The 26,620-nt window shown below is 38.7% G+C and overlaps 1 protein-coding gene across 4 annotated transcripts in view; it reads right to left on the bottom strand.

Annotated features, from left to right (window-relative positions):
- PCNX2 (pecanex 2) overlaps positions 1 to 26,620 on the bottom strand; it is a 352,025-nt gene that overhangs the window by 243,323 nt on the left and 82,082 nt on the right. For all 4 annotated transcript variants that reach the window (XM_055147380.1, XM_055147381.1, XM_055147382.1 and 1 more), the window contains one exon: positions 10,484 to 10,619. In XM_055147380.1, the coding sequence (XP_055003355.1) occupies positions 10,484 to 10,619 (136 nt within the window). The remainder of the gene's footprint in view (positions 1 to 10,483; positions 10,620 to 26,620) is intronic.

Here is a 26,620-nt window from a genome sequence, read left to right as displayed (position 1 = left end):
GTCCCCAAGCACAGAGCCAGAAGTGATCCCTGAGTACTGCAAGGTGTGGCTCAAAGACCCCCCCAAAAAAATCATTCCTATTCAAATTTTTATTTTTCTAATTATGACTGAAGTTGAGCATTTATTGCTCACTTTTAGTCTTACTCCATGAAATCAGCCTTTCTTTTCTCTGTTGGGTGGCTGCTTTGTATTTCATTTATTAACAGATGTGCATATATTATATATTATATGTAATTAATAGCCAAGTATATGCATATGTGTGAAGACATAGACAAATGTGCTAATTACTTTCCCAGTTTGTGATCTAATCATGGTGCTATTGACAGCTCTTTTTAATTAAAATGAAATATAAATAATCTACCTTCCCAGAAAGTGAAAATAATTTTCACATTTTGTACCTTTATATCTCAAGGTTGAAGGATATCAGACTATATCATCTTTCTCAAAGTTGTTTATCTTTGACTTTTGCATTTAAAACTATCAAGAATTTATTTTTATATATGAAATAAGATAAGGTTCCATTTTCTTTCCCATGAAGAAAGCTGATGTCTCAACAACATATTATTAACATGTTCATCTTGGAGGCAGAGAGATAGAACAGTAGTAAAGGTGCTCTCTTCCCATGCAGCTCAGATTCAGATTCAATCTCTTGTAGCTCATGTCCTGACAAAACTGATCCTTGAGCATAGAGCCAAGATCAGGGATGGCCCTGAGCACCGTCAGATGTGGCTCCAAAACAAAAATCAGAAACAGGCAAAAAACCCCAACAACAACAAAAATAAATAAAAAAATGTTTATCTCTTTCTCACCAGTACTTGTAAACCATTGTCTACATCTATGTATTATTTGGCCTTTAAATTTTAATTATCAGTGGAATACTATACAGTCATAAGAAAAGATGAAACTTTCCAGCTAATTGCAACTTGGACGGAATTGGAAGGTATCATGTGAAGCAAAGTAGGTCAGGGAGAAAAGCAGGATGATCATAACCATTGTTGGAATATAGAGATAAAACAAGAGAATGGATAGTATTGAACACCAACAAATCCTTGAACTTGGGGTATAAAACTGGTCATCAAGCATTGAAGCAACGAAGACTAGACTAAAGGTGACATAGAGAATCTTGGATACTTTGGGGTGGGGGAAATGCAATAACTTTCACTATATAGCATAAACTTTAACACTATTTTAACCATATTACCTAAACTATAATAAAATAATTATTTTAAATGTTTAAACTATCTTTTCTATTAGGATTTGTGAGGGGGCAGGGCATAGCCAGCAGTGCTCAGTACTGCTTCTGGTTCTGCACTCAGAAATGACTCTTTGAGGGCTCAAGGTACCATAATGGGGTGCCAGAGATCCAATCCAGGTCAGCTGCATGTGAGGAAAGCACCCTACCCAGAGAATTATATCTCCAGCCCTTTGCTATTCTATTTTTCCTCATTTCTTTCTAAAATTATGATATAGAACATGACAACCTTTCCCACCACGGCCTCACACACCCTAACCTCCTCTCCTATGACTTCTGTCTCTGCTACAACTAAATGATTTCTTCAGATCCAACATCTAGTTCACCAATACCCTATTCTTGTGTCAGTCCTGTCAGACCTCAAAGTTTTATTTTCATTATTAAATTCTCCTTTTTTAGTATTTATTATTTTATCAGATCTGTGGGGCGTATATGGCCTTTAGTGTCTTACTTTTGTTTCGGGGTCACACCTGGCAGCACTCAGAATTTACTCCTGGCTCTGTACTCAGGGCTTACTCCTGGTGGGTTCAGGGGACCATAAGGTGTGCGAGGTATCAAACCCAGGTTGGTTGTGTGCAAATCAAGCACCCTGCCTGCAATACTATCACTTTGATCCCCTTCTACTTATTTAATATCTCCTTTCATATATATGTATATATATATGAAAGATCCATCTGAATTGATTATTACAATATCCAGATTCACTGAGAATCACTTTCTGCTTCTGGTTGATTTTGCTGGTTCTTATTCATAGTAGCATACTTTATAGAATAATAACTTTCACTTATTCTATTTGGATCTTTATTAGTGTGTATTATGGAAAATTGTATTATAGGTCTATACTTCAAGATTTAACTTTATTTCTGTTTCCTGAAGACATTTGAAGGTACTTGCAGCCTCATGTCCTCTCATTTAAAGTAATTTTTTTATCTGAGGTATTTAGCCCATCCAAGTATTATGAATAAGATCTGCCCATCCTACATAGAAATGAAATTGTAGTTCATTAAGACTTATGGGGTAGCACTATAGCACTGTTGTCCCATTGTTCATCGGTTTGCTTGAGCAGGCACCAGTAACGTCTCCATTGTGAGACTTGTTGTTGCTGTTTTTGGCATATCAAATATGCCACGGGTAGCTTGCCAGGCTCTGCCAGGCGGGCAGGATACTCTCGGTAGCTTGCTCAGCTCTCCGAGAGGGGCGGAGAAATTGAACCTGGGTCGGCCGTGTGCAAGGCAAACGCCCTATCCACTGTGCTATCAATTTATGGGGTATTTCTACCCAATTAACCAAAACTAAAGTCTGAAGCAGGCAGTTTTCCATATAACCCTCTTAATGAGGGTGATGATATAAAGTATGTTCCGTTCATCTTTTTAGTAAGATACAGCCTCCTGTGGTCTCTAATTAAGTTGTGAAGCGATTCCTGTTAGATGACCATGGCTGATGTTCATGGAGGCTGTTAAACACAAGTTTCTGGCTCATTTTCTCCTTTACTATTTAGCCAGAGCATGTTAATTCTTGTTCTGATCCTACCTTATTGCTGATCATGTATTTCAAATCTGAAATTTTTGTATACATGGTTTTAAAAATGTAAAATTTACTATCTAACCATTTAACTGCTTAATTCACATTGTTGTACAACAGAACTCTAGAACATTCCTATCTTGCAAAATTGAAACCATACCCACTAAATATCTCCCCACCTCCATCTCTCCTCAGTAGCACAAGCTTTATTCCAACTTTCTGTATAATTTTTACTTACATTAGGTACTCCATGGAGTTATGCAATACTAGCCCTTTTTGATTGGCTTCTTTTACTTAGCATAATTTTATCAAATCTCACCCACATTGTGACATGGGTTAGAGTTTTTTTTCTCCCTTTCTTAAGACAGAATGATATTCCACTCCTTTCCCATTCCTTTCATTGTTGATTTTGCAAGGCACCTCACCCAATGGTGCTCAGGGTTTACTCCTGGCTCAGTGGTTAGAGATCACGCTTTGAGGTGCTTGGTGGGGGGTGTGGGGAGGAGTGGGATTTGGGCCACAAATCCCAAAAAAAAGAGGTGATCTCAGGGATCACTCAGGGATCAAAGGGATCATAAAGATCACTCAGGGTTCATCAGACCATTTGGGGTGCAGGGGATTGAATTCGGGTTGACTGTGTCCACTGTACTTTATCTCTAGCTCCTTTAACACATTTTTAAAATCTGTCTTTCTGTTGATGGACATTTGGGTTAATTCAAGCTCTTGGCTAGTGAGAATAATGCCACTGGGAAGATGAGCAAGCAAGTGTATGAGTTTATATATTAGATTCTTTAAGCTATAAATTTTAAAGTGGAAGTCTAGGTCACTCTAATCTGTATATTTATTTGTTTGCTCTTTCCCTGAAATTTCCCAAAAAGGACTTAAGTTAGTCTTTCTTACAGATCGCCAAATAAGACAAAAGACACTGCAAACAGGGTCAAGACAAGTAAAGGAATGAGGTCATGAACTTGGAGAAGATGCTTTGCTTTAAAAGTCTCACATGTCACTTTGACTAAAGACATAGAATGTTATACTTGGACTTTATCATTTTCTTAATTCACTGAATATCACAGAAGTCACAATGCCTGGTATTCATCAGGAACTGGAGACCTGTGCAGGAGGAATTGTCCAAGGAAGCTGACCTCACTAGTGTTCATTGCTAATTCACTGACTTGGCTTTTGAGATATGGAGTTATTCCAATTATAAAATATTAACACAAAAGACATTTCAAGAGAAGGTTGATCCATAATGAAGACATGACACAAGGTGGCAATTTGTAGGATGGATTGGACAATATATTCTAGGAAAGTTATGATTGCAAATACTACTTGTATCTAGAATTCTAATTCAATATCAAAGAGAACATTTGTATGATATGAATTATATTCCAGTGCAGCTTTTGTTATTATTAGCACTTGTAGCACTATCATCCCATTGTTCATCTATTTGCTTGAGCGGGCACCAGTAAAGTCTTCATTGTGAGACTTTGTTGTTACTGTTTTGGGCATGTCGAATATGCCAAGGGTAGCTTGCCAGGCTCTGCCATGCTGGCGGGATACTCTTGGTAGCTTGCAGGGCTCTCTGAGAGGGACAGAGGAATCAAATCCGGGTCGGAGGCATGCAAGGCAAGCACCCTACCCACTGTGCTATCGCTCCAGTATAAATGATATATATGAATATAAAAGTGAAAATTTTCTAGTTTTGGGTCAGCATACATAACATCTTTTAATGACAATGAGTTTGTGATTTTTAGTAAACCTTCCCCTTAAATGGGATCCTTTTTGGATCCTTTATTCTTTATGTTTTAAAGAGTGTAAAAAATATGTGCATTAGAGAGCCAGGATTGCTGTTCTGTTACGTGGGAATTTGTGTCTGATGCATTAACTAGGTCAAAAGTAAGCAAGAATGAAAATGATGGTATTTTTCTAAAAAGTAAGAAAAATACTCCTTAAGGCACAATATTACACCTCTTTCAGATAAAGAACACTGCAAAAAATAGAATCATATGAAGATTATGTCTGCATCATTGGTAAAATATATTTAAAATTCTGGTATAGTGTGCTATCATTGCTAATTATCTTTCACTGTCTATGGCTGCTTAAATAAAAATCCTTCCTTAAAAATTGTAGAATAATGCAAATATAAATGATTTGGCTTATGTATCACTTTTTAAGTCTCCCATACAAAAAATACTACAGACTGTGTAACTTGATCAAGTGAAATGTGTTTCTTCATGGTTTTGAAAGAAATTTGAGACTAATGTGCTAGCAAAACTTTTCCCTCTAAGACTGGCATATATCAAAAAGAATAGGAACAACCAATGCTGGCATGAATGCAGGGAGAATGGGATTCTCATTCACTGCTGGTGGGAATATTGACTTACCCAATCTTTCTGAAAAACAATAGGGACATTGCTAAAAAATCTAGGAATTGAGCTTTCATTTAACCTAACAACTATACTCCTTGAAATATACCTCAAGGGCCTGAAACAAAATTATAAAAGACATTTGTCCCTTATGTTCCTGGCAGTACTATCCACAATAGCCAAAATCTTGAAACAACCCAAATGTCCAAAAATAGATGATTGGATAAAGAAACTATGGTACATTGACAGTGGAATATCACTCAACTATAAGAAAAGATAAAGTCATCAAATTTCCTGTTAGATGCAGGAACCTGGAGACTAACATGCTGAGTGAAGTTAGAGGGAGAGAGATTGAAACAGAATAACTGCTCTTATATGAGATATATAAAGAAACAGCACGGTAGCATTGTCACCCTGTTGTTCATTGATTTACTTGAGCGGGCACCAGAAACGCATATAGAATACGCCACGGGTAGCTTGCCAGGCTCTGCCATGTGGGCTGGATACTCTCAGTAGCTTGCTGGGCTCTCCGAGAGGGACAGAGGAATCGGACCTGGGCCGGCCGTGTACAAAGCAAATGCCCTATCACTCCGGTCCCATAATACAGAGCAGAATTGGAAGATTAGTTATCAGCTACTTGAAGGTCAGGACTTAGTCCTTCTGCCTTTCTATGTATGCTCAGCCCACAGTTCAGCTGAAAGTACAAGGGAGTCTTCATTGATTCCATATGAAATCATAAAAAACAAACCGTTTAATTTGGTTTGGTTTTTGTTTGTGGCTCACACCTGGTGATGCTGAAGGGATAGTCCTGACTCTGCAGTCAGAGAATCAGTCCTGGCAATGCTCTGGGGATCATCTGTGATACAGGGAATCAAACCCAATAAACTGCATTCAAAGCAAGCACCCTATTTGCTGTACTATTTATTGCTCTGGCTGTAGCCTGTACCCAATTCAATTCCTTGTTGACAGCATCACATTCAGAAAACTGCATAGAAGAAATGTTTGCTTCGAACATGATACATTTGTAAGTGTCTACTTAGTGTTTAAATATGAGACTAGGCAGGAATCTTTAATTTTCTACCTTTGTAGCTACATATAATTTAAAAACTTTTTATTAACAAAATATAAAAATGTCAAAGTTAATAAACTTGATTCATGTTTAAATCACAGTAAAACAACTCATGAGTTAAAATGTTATATATCCATTAATGTAATCATGTCTCTGGCAGAATTTTAAACATAAAATTGTGTAGTGTGACTTTCTAATTTATCCATTGAGTATTTATTTGCTTCTAAATATCTATTCTACCAGCAATGTTTTTGAGTTATTAAATCAATGTGTTTGTATCTCTGACTCCCAATTTCCCCTTAGCACTGCCTGAGAATTATGGAATAAAGAACATTCACAACCCTTCCCAAATTATCTAGATTTTGTTTGTTTGTTTAGGAACCACAACCAGAAGTGCTCAGGGGTTACTCCTAGCTCTGTGCTTGGGGATCTCCTGTAGTGGAGCAAGGAGGTCTATATGGAGTGCTGGTGATAGAACTCTGGTCAGCTGCATGCAAAGCAATTTCCCTATGCCCTATACTATCTCTCCAGTCCCAATTATATAGATTGTTCTAGTAACATTCCACAACTTTGAGGTCCTAAATTGATGTTCTAGACTTAATGAAGACTGGGGAGATAAAATTCCTCCAGGCCTGTGTCAGGAAAACTGCAAGTTTCTTAGAGAAAATGCCAATTCGATAGCTTCCTTCTAGAGGAAACTAGTGTTGGCAGCTGACGTGGGGACGGGGCACAGAGCACAGAGAATGAGGGATGAAGTTGAGGTCTGGGCCCTGGGGAAATCCATGGAGGTAGGAGAAAAAAGAGTAATGTACCCACTGGTGAAAATAAAGAGGCTGGAAACACGGGGGTCTCAGAACTGAGGGTTGATAGCAGGTGGGAGGCCATAGCATTTTTTCCTAAAAAAGCAGTAACAATAACTGCTTTATTTTGCAGTAAACCCCAGCATACCCAGTGACCAGATAGAGCCAGTCATTCCAGTCAGCCGCAGAAAAGGTCTTGTGGGTCTAGAGCAATAGCACAGCAGGTAGGGCATTTGCCTTGCACGCGGCCGACCCAGGTTAGATTCCCAGTATCCCATGTGGTCCCCTGGGCACCGCCAGGAGTAGTTCCTGAGTGCAGAGCCAGGAGTAACCCTTGTGCATTGCTGGGTGTGAGAAAGAAAGAAAAAGAAAGAAAGAAAGAAAGAAAGAAAGAAAGAAAGAAAGAAAGAAAGAAAGAAAGAAAGAAGAAAGAGAAAGAAAGAAAGAAAGAAAGAAAGAAAGAAAGAAAGAAAGAAAGAAGGGAGGGAGGGAGGGAGGGGAGGGAGGGAGGGGGGGAGGGAGGGAAGGAAGGAAGGAAGGAAGGAAGGAAGGAAGGAAGGAAGGAAGGAAGGAAGGAAGGAAGGAAGGAAGGAAGAGAGAGAAAGAAAGAAAGAAAGAAAGAAAGAAAGAAAGAAAGAAAGAAAGAAAGAAAGAAAGAAAGAAAGAAAGAAAGAAAGAAAGAAAGAAGGGAGGGAGGGAGGGAGGGAGGGGGGGAGGGAGGGAGGGAAGGAAGGAAGGAAGGAAGGAAGGAAGGAAGGAAGGAAGGAAGGAAGGAAGGAAGGAAGGAAGGAAGGAAGGAAGAGAGAGAAGAAAGAAAGAAAGAAAGAAAGAAAGAAAGAAAGAAAGAAAGAAGAAAGAAAGAAAGAAAGAAGAAGAAGAAGGAAGGAAGGAAGGAAGGAAGGAAGGAAGGAAGGAAGGAAGGAAGGAAGGAAGGAAGGAAGGAAGGAAGGAAGGAAAGAAGAAAGAAAGAAAGAAAGAAAGAAAGAAGAAAGAAAGAAAGAAAGAAAGAAAGAAAGAAAGAAAGAAAGAAAGAAAGAAAGAAAGAAAGAAAGAAAGAAAGAAAGAAAAAGAAAAGAAAAGGCCACAGAACTGACCTTAATATGACAGGGAAACAATGGGGAAGGAATTTCAGAAAGTGGTCATGCATGTCAATGACAGTATGAGGTTCATGGGTTGCATACATGGAACACTGTCACTAACAGTATTGTAAATCATGGTGGCTAAAATTAATTTTTAATACTCATGCTTATATATATTTATTCTTGTTCAATCCTGAGTTCATTGAATGACGATTCCCACAAAAGAAATCCTCCAAACTTGGAAGGGCTTCCCCTTCATCTATACTTTTCAGTGCTCCATTCCCAACTCCCTTTCCCCATTAAGGGATCAGGAATAATGATTGCGAAACAACTCCTAAATGCTATTTGGAGATAATATAACAACAAGTGCATCTGACCTAACCAACAGCATATAAATGTCAGCCTAGTATGCCAAAAATTATCTTTTGGGAAATTTTGCTTAAGCAATAATAAGTATATTTTGTCCAAGGGGTGAGATTCTTTAGAAGTAATCAAAATATGCAAGGAGAAAGGTGCAATGACAGCAGTAAATTTCACACTAACACAACAACATCCCATCTACAATATTCTTCCCTCAGTTTGTAATAAATACACCTTATTTTGAGGCACAGTTCAGGCACCTATTTTTCTAAGGAACTTCCACCATCCACACTCTCCTCTTCCTCCAAACTGCCCAAGATTGAATCTGTCACTCTAATCTCACACCTGGATCTATGTCTTCCTCCCATGTTATCTTTCACTTTCAGTTTTTTGTTCTGCCTCTCAAAGGGTAACATTAAAGATCAAATGATATCTCTGTTTTGCTTTTGGCTCAGGGGGTTATACCGGGCCATCCTTAGGGCTTACTCCTGGCTCTGTGCCCAGGGATAACACCTGACAGGGCTCAGGGGACCCTTCAAGGTACTGGGGAGTAGACCTGGGTTGGCTGCGTGCAAGGCAAGTGCCCCATGTGCTGTGCTATCTCTCTGACCCTTGAGTAATTAATGAATATTAATAAGAAAACTCCATGAAAATAAAAAGGTTTCATATTTTAAGTGTCTTGATGATAGTCACTTGCTCCTAGAATAAAATATCTCAAATCATTTTCAGAATCTCTAAATTTATAAAATAAATAAAAATCTGGTATTTTTCAAACTATGGGAAGGGGACTCCCCTTAACTAAATGCTGTTGTGGAATTTGGGCATTCTGGCAATAAATAACACTATCACTATCAGTATCACAGAGAGTCCCTTGCCCGCACACCTGGCTGTCTTCCCCGGGGCCCCTAGGAGAGAATGGGCTCCAGCTTCCCTCCCCACCATGAGCAGACCTCCCGGTGGCCGAAGACCTCTGGAGTCTAGCAACAGCCATGCTCAAGGCCCCTCTCCACACGTTCGAACAAGCCTCACACATGAAGGTACCGGCAGAGGAACCCAGGTGTGTGTAATCCCATCAACGGCCAACATCCAGAGACTTAAAAGCAAGCTCCCAGTAGAGAGTGACTCAGAGAGTCTCTTGCCCGTGAGCCAGGCTGTCTTATAACCTACTTCCCCCTCTGGGAGAAACTGGCAAGCTACTGAGAGTTTCCTGCCCACATGGGAGAGCCTCGCAAGCTTCCCATGGTATATCCATATGCCAAAGCCAGTAACAAGCTGGGTCTCATTCCCCTGACCCTGAAAGAGCCTCCAATTTGGCATCATTGGAAAAGCCGAGTAGAGAGAGGCTTCTAAAATCTCAGAGATAGGACGAGTGGAAAGGTTACTGAGACCGCTCGAGAAATTCGATGATCAATGGGATGATGATGATGATGATGATGATGATGATGATGATGATGATGATGATGATGACTATCACTATAATCCCACTGTACATCGATTTGTTCAAGCGGGCACTAGTAACATCTCCATTGTAAGACTTGTTGTTACTGTTTCTGGCATATCGAATAAGCCATGGGTATCTTGCCAGGCTCCACCACGCCGGTGAGATACTCTCGGTAGCTTGCTGGGCTCTCCAAGAGGAGCGGAGGAATCAAACCCAGGTTGGCTGCGTACAAGGCAAATGCCCTGCCTGCTGTGCTATCGCTCCAGCCCGAATAAATAAATAACAATGCAAACTAATATTTTACGTGCTTGAATGAGTGATTAAAAATCAAATTTTCTTAGTATCAGTGAAGGGTATCAGTTTTCTAAGTGGTTTCTTTTTTAAAATTTTATTTTTATAAGCGACTTCTTTTTATGCCCATTCAAGGCATACCCTGCAGTGATGAGTCAAACACAGCAACATAAAACAAAAAATGAGTCAGGACAAGACCTGACTCATTCTGTTAGGTCCTTTATTTTTTTTAATTGCCTGATAAGAAATAGGCTTAAAGATCCCCGTGTCCTGCACATTAACAAATGGTAATGCTGGAACATACCCGTGGGGTCTCTGACTGGGTCCTCCGAGCCACCATTAGTAGCAGCTGTTGTTGAAGTGCACTGACTGCAGGGTCCCCAGAAGAAGGATCTTGACTCTCAGAAGTTGTGGTGCTGGAGGAACTGATGTGTATCTCTCTGAGTATGGACAAAACAAGGGCTTTGGTTACATGGAAGTAAAGAAGACATCTATTTGTTACACATAAACATAGTGATGCTGGGGACGATCAATGCAGGTAAGGACTAAGTCCTGAGCAATGAAGAATTGCACATATACCTTCAGCTGGAAAGGATATCATCTTGCACAGACAGAAATTATTCACACTGTCTCTGTGGTTCCAATAAACCATGATAGGCCTGATGGTCTAGAATTATTGACCTCAATTTCTCATATACTTAACATAGAGAAAAGAGGTAGGTAGCAAGGGCTTTTAGCTTCATATTTTCTCAAAAAATATATATAAATAATGGGCTGGATAATTCCCAAGATACCAATCAGGAAGAACAAAGCATCACCTAACACCTCACCCCCTTTCTCTTCTCTTGCAACCCCGCATCCCTCCTAAAACCATCCCAACCACACCAAAGCAAAGATCAGGTCCACGTAAGGCCTTGAGGAACTGAAAAAAAAAGTACGTGAATGAATTTGTTATGATCTATAGCAATAGAGTTTTTCCCATTTTTATTGAGGTGCTGTGTTTACAATACCGTTAATGATAATTTCAAGATGGCCTCACTTACCTCTAATCATGTATAGATTAACAGTACTTAAATAAACAGAACTCTTTATGTGATTTCAATCTGTTTTTTTTTTTTTTTTTTGGCTAGAAAGCAAAAAGTAGGGCCTGCTCTTCAAGCCCATGTTCTTCCTTGAAGGTGCATCTCACTTGCTCGTCTCTATGTTTCCTTTGCTTGCCTATTTCCAACCTGCAGATGCCTGTATTCTCTCTTTCATGGACATTTCTCTCTTTTTCTCCCCTCACACTTTCTAAACTAAGTTTCAGTAAAAACTCTTTCTTCACAAAAAAAATAGAAGAAGAAGAAAGTAAAAACTAAGACATACTTCTCCACCTGCTCCTTACATAGATCTATATAGCAGGGTGCTGGTAACTTTGGGGGACAATGCTTTCTACTTCCCAAACTGTCATTTGTAACAGCTGCATACATAAGTCCTATTGCACTGGCTCTGTGCTTCAGAAGAAGGACCAGGGCCCTCCTTAGTCCCACCCAACCAGGTAACTCCATGCCCCTGGCTCGGGAAGACAGTGTAATGCTAAGAGGCTGCTGAAAAGCAGAGGAGAGTCGGCTAGGAAGAAAGAGCGCATTACAAGTTTCTCTGGTTCTCTAAAAGATAAAAGATTGTTTTTCTCATATACGATGCTGCATATATGAGAAAACGTCCAAGCTGTGTGGCACACTGTTATTAGGAGGGACCAATATGAGGATGGAAATGCTGAGAACAGCAGAGCTGACAAGAGAAAAGCTCATTTCTTGATGACAGTTAGGAGTCTCGGAATTAGACAATAAGGTACTAATCGTCCCTTTGAACTCCTTTCTGAAATAATGTCTTGCTATTATTTTGCTTATTTTGAATTAAGGTTTTATGGTCCTTGCAGCCTAAACCCCCCTCAAGATGCAAATGCAATATTCATGCAGTCTCCTTCTGATTTCCAATATCACATTTCACTGTAAAGTTTCTAATTGGTTTCTGGACTTTTTCCTTCTCACACTCTAAACGCATTCACAGATATATAAATATTATCTCTACGAACAGTGTTTAAAGTACTTCCTCTAAGTGTAGAAACACACATACACTCACATTCATAAAGTACTTTTTTTTTTTTTTTTTTGCTTTTTGGGTCACACCTCGAGATGCACAGGGGTTGCTCCTGGCTCTGCACTCAGGAATCACCCTTGGCGGTGCTCAGGGGACCATATGGGATGCTGGGAATCGAACCTGGGTCGGCCGCATGCAAGGCAAACGCCCTACCCGATGTGCTACTGCTCCAGCCCCTCATAAAGTACTTTTTAAGTAAAGATACTATTTGTTTAAATATTCAGTAAAAAATCTCCTCAGAAAGAGCCACATAGAAAACAACATGAATTAAAGTCATACTTCAAGTATCAGGTGAAGTAAAAACAAGGAATGTAGTAACTGTTACTTGGCGGCTCTAATCCTGGCACTGACAAAAACTTATCCATGTTTTTATTACTTGGATGATTATTCAATGAACCGTGCTTCTGCTTTCTGCATAAAAGTGTATGATAACTCATTAAAGAAGAAAAGAAACAGACTTTTAAGATAATTTTCATTCAAACTAATGCTTTGTATAAGATCACTAAGTACTGTAACTCAGTTATTTCATAGCCAAATATAAAAGGATTGAAAGCACCTTGTTAATATGCATTCAGAGCAATATAACTCAGCAAATGCCACAAATTCATGAAAACAAAAAGATTAATCTAACTTCACTGAAGTTGATATAGATAATGACAATATGCAACAGAAGAGGAATTGAAGCATGTGCACACTGAGAAAAGCAAGAAACTGCATAGCACCCTCTATTGTCAACTGAATAAAGAACTGACAACGAGCTCTGTTTAAGCAGTTCTCTTCCTACTATTGTTTTCTATTAAGAAACATATCACTGTATCACTGTCATCCCATTGAGCATCGATTTGCTAGAGCGGGCGCCAGTAATGTCTCCATTCATTATTTAAAAACATAATATAAATAAAATGGTTCAATACACTGAACTTCTGTCATTAAAAAATTAATTTAGGGGCCAGAGCGATAGCACAGCGGGTAGGGCGTTTGCCTTGCACACGGCCGACCCGGGTTCGATCCCCGGCATCCCATATATGGTCCCCCAAGCACTGCCAGGAGCAATTCCTGAGTGCAAAGCCAGGAGTAACCCCTGAGCATTGCTGGGTGTGACCCAAAAAGCAATAAATAAATAAATAAATAAAAATAAAAAGTTGTTTAAAAAAATTAATTTAAAAATAACACAAGAGGAGAAGCAACACATTTTCTTACTCAAATCATTCAAAATTCCTTTGTAGAAATCTAGGATTCAATTTTTTTCAAAATCTTTTGGATAACTTCTAGAACTAAACAAAGTTGTCTTGAATTATTACTCCACTATATACCATCTATGAGCATGTTGTTTTTCTACCTGAATCTTTAACTACGGAAGGCATCTTCCTCATAGGGATTGTTGTAAAAATTAAATCAGTTTAGGTACATAAAACACAAAAATGATGTCTCTCTATAGTAGATACTTAGTATCAACCTAACCTTTTTATTTCTCCTATAAGCATACCTGACTCTACTTTTTCTCATACTGAATAGCAACCTGGTCTTTATGCTTCTCTACTTGTCTCTACTAACAGAAATTGGGAAAACCGTCTTGATGTCAACTCATATCTAATCCTCTTTATAAAGATAAACTCAAATAATATATAAAATCATGACTTTAAATTATTTATTATCTTTAAAATTCTTTATAATAGTGGAGTATTCTGAATAAGGCATAATTTTGATAAAGGAATATTCTCTTTGAGCTGTATGAACAGTGTATCCTCAACAGAAAACCTGCACTGTCATGTATCTGAGCTGGATTAACTCAGTCAATCTCCAGATTTACTGTAGTTTTCTCTCTAATTTAGGTACATTTAGGGGGACACCTGATGATTTCACTGTAATCTATGTACATAGTTTGTCCACTCAAAGATTGTGCCACCACAAAAAAATAATCACATGGACAGGACTATTCTTATCAATCTTGAAGAAGTCCTCTGTCTTTTACTTAAATTTCTTATTTCACTTCCTGTACTTTATTGTCTATCTTTGAGTTAGAGACACATAGTCATCTAAAAAGTCTATTTTACTATCTTAAAGCTAGTTATTTCTCCTTGTGCTACAAAAATACAACAACAGAATGCTAAGTTTTAGGAGACATTGCTTCTAGCAATGGAAATGGAAATATTCCAGGTTTAAATTAACATATCTTTAAATTTCATATCTGATCTTGATTTGCTGCTAGGGTTAATCCCTGGTAGACTAGTTTAGTTCAGGACAACCACGTAGACGTATTTATTTAAGCAGACAGAGCTTAAAGCAATAGTATACATGGCGATTAATTTTAGAAACAAAAATAGCAACTGCTAGAAGTAAATAAGGAATATGGCTTAGTGTGTGCACATCAGTAGCAAAGGGCTGAGTTTCAAATTGAGGCTAATAATAGTCTACGATGTTGCACTCCCCAGACTTTTACTCAATTGACCCTCTATAAATAGCATATATGCCAAAATACATGTGCTGCTTCTACAATTTCCCTCTGATGTAGAAAATAAAAATTCCAGAAACTCTTCATCTTCTCCAGACCTCAAAAAATATAGCCAACAGCTTGAGGGCAAGGGTATCTCTTTATCTGCCTATTTTTTTCTTTGTCTTATATTTTTAGGCTTACTCAAGGGACATGAGAATTAGCCACACTGAGGATGTCTAGATAGGAAAATCTTAAGTATTTGCTCACTATGTAGGATAGTTAATAAAGGAGCGCTGTTTGGAAATAGTTAAGCTGTCATTTGGAATTTTACAACATAATCTTTTTTGGACATGTACCAACAACTCTTCTTTTATATGACATAAAAATTCCTCTGTGCATTTGAGGTAAAGGGTGATACTGCGAGGCTGAGATTGGGCCTTCACTGCGGAGTCTGACTGCCCCCATGTGGCAGCAACGGCTTTAACTAGGGAACAGTTAGCAGCAGGGCCTCTTCCAGGAATTCAGAAAAGGCATCCTTTCATTCTTAGGATTCTGTGCCTGGATGGAAAAATATAATATCTCTCTAATGTATCAAGAAGGCAAATTAAGAACTATAAGGCAATGATCAGAGAATAAACAACAATAACAGAGATAGCACATAAATATTTGGAACCTAGAAAATCTTCAAAGGCAATTTTTTTTAAACGATCATCTCAAGGTCATGTATATCTCCATGAGATCAAAGGCATCAAGAAGACGGACCAAAGATAGACATGGAGAGCATCATGCTGAGTGAAATGAGTCAGGAGAGGGACATATATAGAATGACTGCATTCATTTGTGGTATATAAAATATATATAGTAGAAGACCATATATCCATGGGCAGGCAAAACAGGGGTTAGGATGAGAGATCAATGGTTGGAACTAACCACAAGCATGTGTGGAGCTGAGGGTAGGTAAGATAGAGAAGAGACCAGTATGACATTAATAGCTGGGAATGATCATGCTGGGCAAGAACTGTTAAAAGTAGGCAAAGGGATATTCTTGATAATCTGAAATTTTCAGCATCCATATTGCAAACCATGATACCCAAAAGGAGAGAGAAAGGTAGAGAAGAAGAGAAGAATAAGGAAGAGGAAAAAGAGGAAAAAGCGGATGAGGAGGATGAGGAGGAGAAGGAGGAGAAGGAGGAGGAGAAGGAGAAGGAGAAGGAGAGGAAGGAGAGAAAGGAGAAGGAGAAGAAGGAGGAGAAGCAGGAGAAGGAGGAGAAGGAGAAGAAGGAGGAGAAGGAGAAGGAGAAGGAGGAGAAGGAGGAAGAGAAGGAGGAGGAGAATGAGGAGAAGGAGAAGGAGAAGGAGGAGAGAAGGAGGAGGAGGAGGAGAAGGAGGAGAAGGAGGAGAAGGAGGAGAAGGAGGAAGAGAAGGAGGAGAGGAGGAGGAGGAGAAGGAGAAGGAGAAGGAAAAGGAGAAGAAGAAGAAGAAGAAGAAGAAGAAGAAGAAGAAGAAGAAGAAGAAGAAGAAGAAGGAAGAAGAAGGAATAAGAAGAAGGAAAAAGAAGAAGAAGAAGAAGAAGAAGAAGAAGAAGAAGAAGAAGAAGAAGAAGAAGAAGAAGGAGGAGGAGGAGGAGGAGGAGGAGGAGGAGGAAGAAGAAGAAGAAGAAGAAGAAGAAGAAGAAGAAGAAGAAGAAGAAGAAGGAAGAAGAAGGAAGAGAAGAAGGAAGAAGAAGAAGAAGAAGAAGAAGAAGAAGAAGAAGAGGAGGAGGAGGAGGAGGAGGAGAGGAGGAGGAAGAAGAAGAAGAAGAAGAAGAAGAAGAAGAAGAAGAAGAAGAAGAAGAAGAAGAAGAAGGAAGAAGAAGAAGAAGAAGAAGAAGAATATGAAGAAGAAGAAGAAGAAGAAGGAGGAGGAGGAGGAGGAGGAGGAGGAGGAGGAGGAGGAGGAGGAGGAGGAGGAGGAGGAGGAGGAGGAGGAGGAGGAGGAGGAGGAGGAGGAGGAGGAGGAGGAGGAGGAGGAGGAGGAGGAGGAGGAGGAGGAGGAGGAGGAGGAGGAGGAGGAGGAGGAGGAGGAAGAAGAAGAAGAAGAAGAAAGAAGAAGAAGAAGAAGAAGAAGAAGAAGAAGAAGAAGAAGAAGAAGAAGAAGAAGAAGAAGAAGAAGAAGAAGAAGAAGAAGAAGAAGAAGAAGAAGAAGAAGAAGAAGAAGAAGAAGAAGAAGAAGAAGAAGAAGAAGAAGAAGAAGAAGAAGAAGAAGAAGAAGAAGAAGAAGAAGAAGAAGAAGAAGAAGAAGAAGAAGAAGAAGAAGAAGAAGACAGAAGAAGAAGAAGAAGAAGAAGAAGAAGAAGAAGAAGAAGAAGAAGAAGAAGAAGAAGAAGAAGAAGAAGAAGAAGAAGAAGAAGAAGAAGAAGAGGAGGAGGAGGAGCACCTTCCATACAAGCAGGCAGGAGGGAGTGGGGTGGGTGATATGGAAGGGAACCTTGGGACACCGGTGCTAGGAAATGTACACTGGTAGAGGGATGGGTGTTGGAATACTGTATGACTGAAATTCAATCATTAACAGCTGTGTAAGGGTCTATCGTACAGTGATTCAATTAAAAAATAAACTTAAAAAAAAAGAATTCTTCAAAGTTTTCAATTTAAGCAATAAACACTTGACTCATTATTGTGTAGCACAGTGAAGCAGCTATATGTATCTTATCAAACAGTTAAGAGTTAAAATTTCAGCTTCTACTTGAATGCACTATAGAATTCAGTATATCTAATATTAGGAGAAGCCACATTTTGTTCTCCATTTTAAAGATCTTATTGATTAACCTCAGTAATTCCCACTCTGGCTCTGCTATTCCAAGCCAGAGATCACTGTTCCTTCTGACTAATGTGATACAGAAAGTTTCTAAGGGGCTTAATTAATGTGCTGCTGTTTATGTCTTTGAGAACCAGCACATACTTAACCATTGTGGCTTTTAAGAACACAAACAACCAGTGTTTGTTGCTAATGTCCACTAGTTCAATCCATCCACTCTGTTGCTAATGTCCACTAGTTCAATCATCCACTCTGTTGCTAATGTCCACTAGTTCAATCTCTTTAGGAAACAATGTGAACACTTCTCAACAAAACATAAGAATCAAATATCCACAGGACCCAGAAATTCCAGTTCTTTGTATCTACTGCAGGAACCCAAAAATCTATTCAGAAAAGGTATTGATGTTCCATGTTCATTGCAGCACTACTGACAATAGCTAAAATCTTGGGGAAAAAAAAAACAGTGTCCAAGAACAGATGACTACATAAAGAATTTGTGGTATATATAAGCAATAAAATGGTATTTAGATATACATTTTTATTCAAATAAAAATAAAAGGCTATTCCTGGGCTCAGTGGTAGAGTCATGAGGCCGCAAAGATCTCTGGCATGAATCAGTCATAAAGATTCCTGTGGCACATCAAAATGTGTGATCTTCAGCATGCCACAACCAAGTTATCAAGCACCACAATCAAGAGTGCAACTCTGGAAAGCACTTCAACCACAGTTAGCATCCCCCAGTGAACAAACTGAGTAAGCATCACAACTGTGCAGGCCCCAGTCACGACACCAACATCCAAAGGGAAAGAAAAAATATATATAAAAGAGAGTTGATCCGAATAAACTAATCAAAAAGGCTATACTGAGAAAAGAATCAGAGAGGGCGCTTAATGTCAGCAAAATATAAACTCTGGGGCTGGAGCAATAAACCCAGTTTCAATCCTTGGCACCTCTATGGTTCTGAGTCTGAGCCAGAGCACGGAGCCAGAGTGAGATATAAGTCCTGAGCACAGAGCACAGAGCACAGAGCAAGAACCAGAGCCAGAAGCAAGCCCCAAGGACTGCCAGGGAACTGCCAGGTGTGGCCCCAAAGCAAAAAGCAAGAAACCAAGAAAGAAATAAACAAATTATGAAATCTGAAGAGGCAATAGATTACATGCACAAGACTTCAATCTACCTTTAGAGAACAGCACACAATGGGTTAAGAGAGCTAAGGGGAAAAAATAAAAAGAAGAAAAGTGTCTTCCACAGAGGCAGGTTATGTTGAGGAGGGGTGGCAGGAGGAAAACTAGAGACACTGGTGGCAGGAAATATACACTGGTAAAAGGACGGGTACTGAAACATTGTATGACTGAAATTCAATCATGAACAACCTTGTAATTGTGTATCTCATGGTGATTCAATGCAAAAAGGATTGAAAGGATCTTTAAAAAATTAGTCTAATTTATAAGTAGAATAATTTCTGTTTCGGTGTACTTTATGATGATTCATAAAACAAATAAATGGCTAAAATAAGTGAATCTAGATCAATAAAACATTGTCACCCAATCAATAAAGCAAAGTTAAGGCACAAAAATTTCCAGTAAAATTTTTTGGGGGGGGTCACACCCAGCGATGCACAGGGGTTACTTCTGGCTCTGCACTCAGGAATTACTCCTGGCAGTCCTTGGGTGACCATATGGAATGCTGGGAATTGAACCTGCGTCGACCGCGTGCAAGGCAAGGCAAATGCCCTACCTGCTGTGCTATCTCTCCAGCCCCAAAATTTGATATTCTAATTTGCTCTAAAGTGTACTTTCTAATTCAGTAGAGTCCTATAGCTACTTTATGAGTAATCAATAATCAAAATAATTGTAACTGCTACATATTTCCATCAAATTTCACTGAAGAGCAGATGATAAATATTTCATGTACATTAATACCAAAACATGGTTCAATTTTTTTCTACAGAAGAAAATTTGCTGCTACCTAGAAGAATTTATAGGCAAAAAAAATGACATCCTCGTCAACAAAGATTAGAAATTATCAATATTTCATTGCTAGACCTACAGGAGAAATCATACTATTCCATTCCATAATGAAATCTTTGGACACAAAGCAAAAAGTAGCAAGCTTCACCTTTAACTTTGTAGGTTGATAGCCTATTTCACCTTCAATCTTCCAAGCAGATTTGTAACATCGATCATCTAGGTAGTTAGTTCATTTTGAAGCTCTGAGTTCCTGACTCAATTCTGCATCATTGAGTTATGAAAACGCTGGAGTGAATTTATCCTCTGAACATTTTTCTAAGTAGCAATTCAAAATGCTTTAATACAAGTCATATCTATTTTCTTATTCTAGTTTCTAGCAGAAGTTGAATTACTTTTGGTAGTATTACCAAAAGTACTTGCTCTGTGGACAGCTTTTGTGTAACTGGAAAGTGCTGCTTATATTTCTTTGGCAGTTAACAAGAAATGTATTTGTTCCCACAAGGATAGTGGGACCACAGAGGAAAATTTGATTCCTCTTCCATGTCCTCCAAGAATACCCAAAGAGACTGGAAGATACATTGCAAACAATTCATACTTGAGGGTCCAGAATATAAAACTGTCACATGGCAACTAGGCTTAACAATGGAAAGAGAAATAACTTTCTTGCCAATAATAAGAATGAGTGGTTTAATGGCCTACTTGGAGACAATCCCAGCAACTGAAGTTACCTTAAAGGGACTGCTTTTCCTATCGTCCGTGGCTGAGTGGCTTAAAATCATCCCAATTAGGAATCCCTCCAAATTCAAAAGCAAAGTTTACATCGACTACTAGAGATCCTAGAATTTAATGGTATTCAAGGCCAGAGATAAAATACTAAAGTACCTATTCTAAAATTGTCAGAGACGAAATTGTTGGAAGTCAATAATTGATAGGAAGAATGCAAAGCATTTAAGCACTTTTAAATCTCATGAAGTAATGAGACAAAACTCTCTCATGTCCAAAAAAGTCTTTTGACATAGAAAGACATTTGGAATTTTAACCTCTGTCCTGCTGCTTCTGTGTGGAGGTCATAGCAACAGGTAAACTCAGCGTCATCTATGACTGACAGCATGCTGAGCATATTTAACATGTAAAACCACCCAGTGAATAAATTTCCAATATTATTTTAATTTATTGATTAGAAAGAGCCTGAAAGAGCCTCTAATCTTTGGGAAAGATGAGTAAAGAGAGGCTGCTAAAATCTCAGAGCTGAGTGTAATAGAGATGTTACTGGTGCTTGAAATCGACGAACAATGGGATGACAGTGATACAGTGACAGTGATTGATTAGAAAACTGATGCTTAATATGGTAAAGTGAGTTACTCAATGTCAAAAAAAAAGTAAATGTTACTGCTGGCATTGGAACCTGGATCAATCTAAAACTGAAACTTGGGTTTATGTTGTAAGATACTAAACCTTTGATTTCATGGGTAGGTGGATTCTGATATCAGATTTCCCATCACTAAAAGTTTCAAATGGTCAGAGAACTCTTTCCTTGTGAATTGCTTTAATACAGGAATAGAAATTTTAATTTGTGCCTGATTTCTATACAGCTCTGATTTCTATACAGAAATGCTTAACAAGTTTGCTTTGTAGGGGAATTCTCCTCCATTTTCCCACTTACAAAAGAAGAAAATAACATTCTATATTCAGATGTGTTCATCAGGAAAACAAGATTTATTTTTTAATTTCCTTTCATATATTTTATTCACTTCATTTCATTTTACTTAATTTTTTCTAACAGCGTGTCTGACTCTTGCCCCACAATCATCACAAGTTAGGTGGTGTGGCTCCTGATGTGGCAGGAGAAACAGGGAGAGGTCTAGGTGTCTGCTGACAGTTTACCAGCTACTGAGGGTGAAAAATGGTTTTAATATGTCTATTATTGTTATTGTTTTTCCCTCTGGGAGAAACTCGCAAGCTACTGGGAGCTTTCTGCCAACATGGGACAGGCTCGAAAGCTTCCCATGGTGTATCTACATGCCAAAGCCAGTAACCAGCTGAATCTCATTCCCCTGACCCTGAAGCCTTTAGAGGCTTCTAAAATCTCAGGGACAGGACGAATGTCGAGGTTACTGAGACCGCTCAAGCCACTCGACGATCAATGGGATTTCGTGATCATGATCGTGATTATCATTATTGTAGTTTAGGTAATGTGTTTACAGTAGTATTAATGTTCATGGTTTTGATGTACACAGTTACCACACCTAACCATCACTCAAGTGCCCAAGACTCTCCAACAATGTCCTTATGTCACTTCTATCCCTTCTCTTCATTCCTTACTTCCCAGCTTACAGCTTTGTAATTTCAGTCTTGTAATCCAAAGCAAAGGGCTTATCATTTTTGATACTGTTTTGTCTCTTGCTTTGTTTCTCTATACGCCACCGATGAGTGAGAAAAAGGAAATGGAGATCAAAATATCAATGAGAAATCATCTCATACCAGTGAGAATGGCATATACCAAAAAGACTGGACACAATCAGCATTGAAGGGAACATGGTAAAAAAAGGAACTTTTTGTTCACTGTTGTTGGGAATGTGGCATGGTTCAGCCTCTATGCATAATAACATAAAAACTTCTCAGGAAAATAATAATAGAGCTTCAATATGACCTAGTTATTCTATTTTTAGCATCTACCACTGAAACAAAAAAAAAATTCAAAACGATAAATGCATACCTATGTTCATTACAATACTTAGTATAAAATATAGCCAGGTATGGAAACAACACAAATATCCAACAACAGATGAAAGGACAAAAATGTTTCTTAATCAATTTTCACATTCTCTTCTGTAAAATGAAGGTAATATTACCTACTTCATTTTTGTTGCACAGATCAAGTTAAACAATTTAATACTAAGCACATGATAAATATTTAATAAGTGGTGGCTGTTACTATGAGATCTATTACAGGAAAACCTTTTAGATAAAGGGACTACACCAGTGCTATTCCACAAAAAAGTCTTCAGACATTTGCGATACAGTATAAAGAAGGGCTGGAGCGATAGCACAATGGTAGGGCATTTGCCTTGCACGCATCAGACCCGGGTTCGATTCCTCCATCCCTCTCGGAGAGCCCGGCAAGCTACCGAGAGTATCCCGCCCGCACGACAGAGCCTGGCAAGCTATCAGTGGCATATTTGATATGCCAAAAACAGTAACAACAAGTCTCACAATGGAGACATTACTGGTGCCCGCTCGAGCAAATTAATGAGCATCGGAATGACAGTGACAGCAACAGTATAAAGTGTGAAGGATTTGGACCTTCCAAATAGAAATGATACTTGATAAATTATATTTTGCTCTGATATCAGTCTTTTTATTAGAATACTATCCTTGACATATTTACAGACATACCAACCAAATATATTTATATACTTATAAATATATATAAATTGAGTAAGTTTATTTTTATTCTATTGTGCAACAATTTTTCTTTCATGCAGCCAATTGAAAGATACCTAAGTCATCATTCATCATGAGCTTCCACAATATTAAAATGTATTAAATAATTTGGCCATGAATGTATGGCATAGCTGTCAAAGCCTCCAAGCATAGAGAGAAGTTTTCGACAATTCATACTAAGCTTGTCAGACAATAGTTTAAATCCAGAAGTTCATCTGACTCCATGTATAACTGAGCCATTTTCCCTAAGCATAAGTAAAACAGATGGCAGCCCCTTAACTGCTTCTCTAGAACTACCTATGGAACAGCTTCAATTTTGCTATAATCTTCCTAAGTGAAGTAATTAGAGTTATGTGCTAATGCGTCAAGATGATGCACTTGGCCAAAGAAAGAGCTCAAAGGATTGAGCAGGTGCTTTGCATGCAGGAGGCTTGGATTTCACCCCTGGCACCACACAGTCATAAATACCACCTGAAGTGACCTCTAAGCACCAAACTGGACACAGCTCTGAGTACTGTACAGTGTACCACACATTCCCCCCCACATACACACACATACAAAAGAGAAGAAAGCACTTTACATCTTCTATGCTCAGTTCGATCCCTGAATTCTCACAATACCCACCAACCCCATTCCAAACTCAACTCAAAAGGAATTATTTCTAAGAGAAGGCAGTCCAGTGAATATGTATATGTTAACCTAATATCTGGACTGGAGCGATAGCACAGCAGGTAGGGGGTTTGCCTTGCACGTGACCAACCCAGGTTCGATTCCTCCGTCCCCCTCGGAGAGCCCGGCAAGCTACCGAGAGTATCCAGCCTGCACGACAGAGCCTGGGAAGCTACCCGTGGCGTATTTGGTATGCCAAAAACAGTAACAAGTCTCACAATGAAGACGTTACTGGTGCCTGTTTGAGCAAATTGATGAACAATGAGACTACAGTGCTACTCTATATCTACAGTAGCAAACATATGATGTTTTGTTTTTGAAGCACACAAAGAAAATACATCCAGAATAATATTTCATCTTTTGCTAGATTCAATGTCCTGGAAAATTATCTTGGGAGATAGAAAAGATGTTTAAAGGCACAGAACTTAGCAGATGCGACTAGGAAGCCAAGATCTTATCTATCAGAATGTTAACATGCAAGTAATGTTAACTTTACTAGAATCAAGAGTCTAATGTTTCATAAAGTAGGTTTCATAAAATTTGATTTTTCTTTTAAAAGAAATTCAGTGAGAGGGCTAGGAAGATAATACAGCAGGTACCCTAGCACACATGGTGCCCTAGACTCACTCAACCTGAGCACAGGTCCAGGAGTAAGCCCTCAACACTGCTGGGTGTGGTCTGCAAAAAAATAAAAAGAAATTCAATAATTTACCCATCTTTCATTATATCAGTCTCCTCAGTAGTCATATGTTGATTTTTGCTACCCAATATCCATGTACTCTAAATTTTCCCTCTGAGAAATCTCCCTAAACATTCTAAGAGAAAAATCTATAAGTGCAATATATGTAATTGACTCAAGTCAAGCACTTGGCTATTAAATGCAGTGATTGGACTTAGGGCACATGGCCCAGTCAGAACCAGACATAAGGCACATATGAGTTTATGGGCGAGAAAATAAAAGCATGTTGTCTCTACCAGTATTGAGAAAAGATATGAAGTCTTGGGCTAATACTGTTACTTTTTGTTATCATTGTTGTTGTTGTCTATTATGGGGCTATACTCCAAAGTACTTAGGGGACACTCCCGGCTTAGTGCTCAAGAATTTTTCATATACCACAAATGAATACAGTCATTTTATATCTGACCCTCTCTTTCTGACTCATTTCACTCAGCATGTAGTATTCCATTGTGTAGATGTGCCATAGTTTCTTTCTCCATTCATCTGTGCTTGGGCACTCAGATTGTTTCCAGATTCTGGCTATTGTGAATAGTACTTGCAATGAACATAAAGGTACAGGTGCTGTTTCTGCTGTGTGTTTTTGGGCCCCCAGGGTATATTCCGAGATATAGTATTGCTCTGTCAAATGGAACTCAATTTCTAGTTTCTTGAGAAATGTCCATTTAATTTTCCAAAAAGGCTGGATCTTTCGGAATTCCCACCAACAATGTAGGAGAGTCCCTTTCTCCCCAAATCCTCACCAGAATGGATTGCTCTTATTTTTTCAGATGTGTGCCAATCTCTGTAGTGTTAGGTGATATTTCATTGTCATTTTGATTTGCCTTTTCCTGATGATTAGTGATCAAGAGCATTTTTTCATGTGCCTTTTGTCATTTGAATCTCTTCCTTGAGAAAGTTTCTGTTCACTTTTCCTCCCCATTTTTTGATAGGTTGGATGTTTTTTTTCTTATAAAGTCCAACCAGTGCCTGTATATCTTTGATATTAACTCCTTATCAGGAGGGTTTTGGGTGAATAAATTTTCCCATTCTGTAGGCTGTCTTTGTATCTTGGTCACTGTTTCTTTTGAGATGCAGAAGCTTCTTAGTTTAATGTAATCCCATTTGTTTATCTTTGCTTCCACTAAATATATAGTAGAAGACATACCAAGACCAGGGAAAAAAGGCACTTGGAGGACTGATCAATAGCAGAATCAACCACAGGTATACATGGAGTAGGGGGTAGGGAAGTTAGAGAAGGGACCGGGATGAAAATAATAGCTGGAAATGAACAAGCTAGACAAGTACTGAGAGCTCACAATAGTACCTCAGAAAATCAAGTACCTCAGAATCAGCTTAACCAAAGAGGTGAAGGACCTATACAAGGAAAATTACAAAACACTACTTCAAGAAATAAGAGGACACTAGGAAATGGAGATGCATCCCCTGCCCATGAATGGGGGGGGGGGTTAATATTATCCAAATGGCAATATTAAACCTAAAACAATAGGCACATTGAATGTGGTCCCTGTCAGGATACCCATGACATTCTTTAAAGAAATAGACAAAACACTCCTGAAATTCATATGGAACCAATAAACCCCCATGAATAGCTAAAGCAATCCTTGGGAAAAAGAAGATGGGTGGCATCACCTTCCCCAACTTCAAACTGCACTACAAAGCAGTAGGAAGTACAACAGCATGGTATTGGACTAGAAACAGACCCACAGACCAATGGAACAGAGTTGAATATTCTGTCCCAGACTCTCAAATATCTGATGATTTAATCTTTTATAAAGGAGCAAAAAATGTGAAGTGGGTAAAGGAAAGCCTCTTCAACAAGTGGTGCTGCAAAAACTGGACAACTACCTGCAAAAAAAAATGAACTCTGACCTCTGTCTAACCCCAGGCACAAAAGCCAGATTAAAATGGATTAAAGACCTCAATATCAGACCTGAATTCATATAGAGGAGAATGTAGGCAGAACTCTCCATAACATTGATGCTAAGAGCATCTTTAAGGATGAAACACCACTGAACAAGTAGAAACAAACATAAACAAATGGGACTACATTAAACTAAGAAGCTTCTGCACCTCAAAAGAAACAGTGTCCAAAATACAGAGAGAGCCCACGGAATGAGAAAGAATATTTATTCAATACCCATCTGATATATGGGGTTAATATCCAGGATATACCAGACACTAGTAGAATTGTACAAGAAAAAAACCTCCAACCCATTCAAAAACTGGGGAAAAAAATGAATAGAAGCTTCCTTA

This window comes from Sorex araneus, chromosome 9 (genome assembly GCF_027595985.1).
Source record: "Sorex araneus isolate mSorAra2 chromosome 9, mSorAra2.pri, whole genome shotgun sequence".
In the NCBI taxonomy this organism is placed as follows: domain Eukaryota; kingdom Metazoa; phylum Chordata; class Mammalia; order Eulipotyphla; family Soricidae; genus Sorex; species Sorex araneus.
Note: the sequence above shows the minus strand (reverse complement) of the source record. Positions and strands in the feature narration are given on the sequence as shown.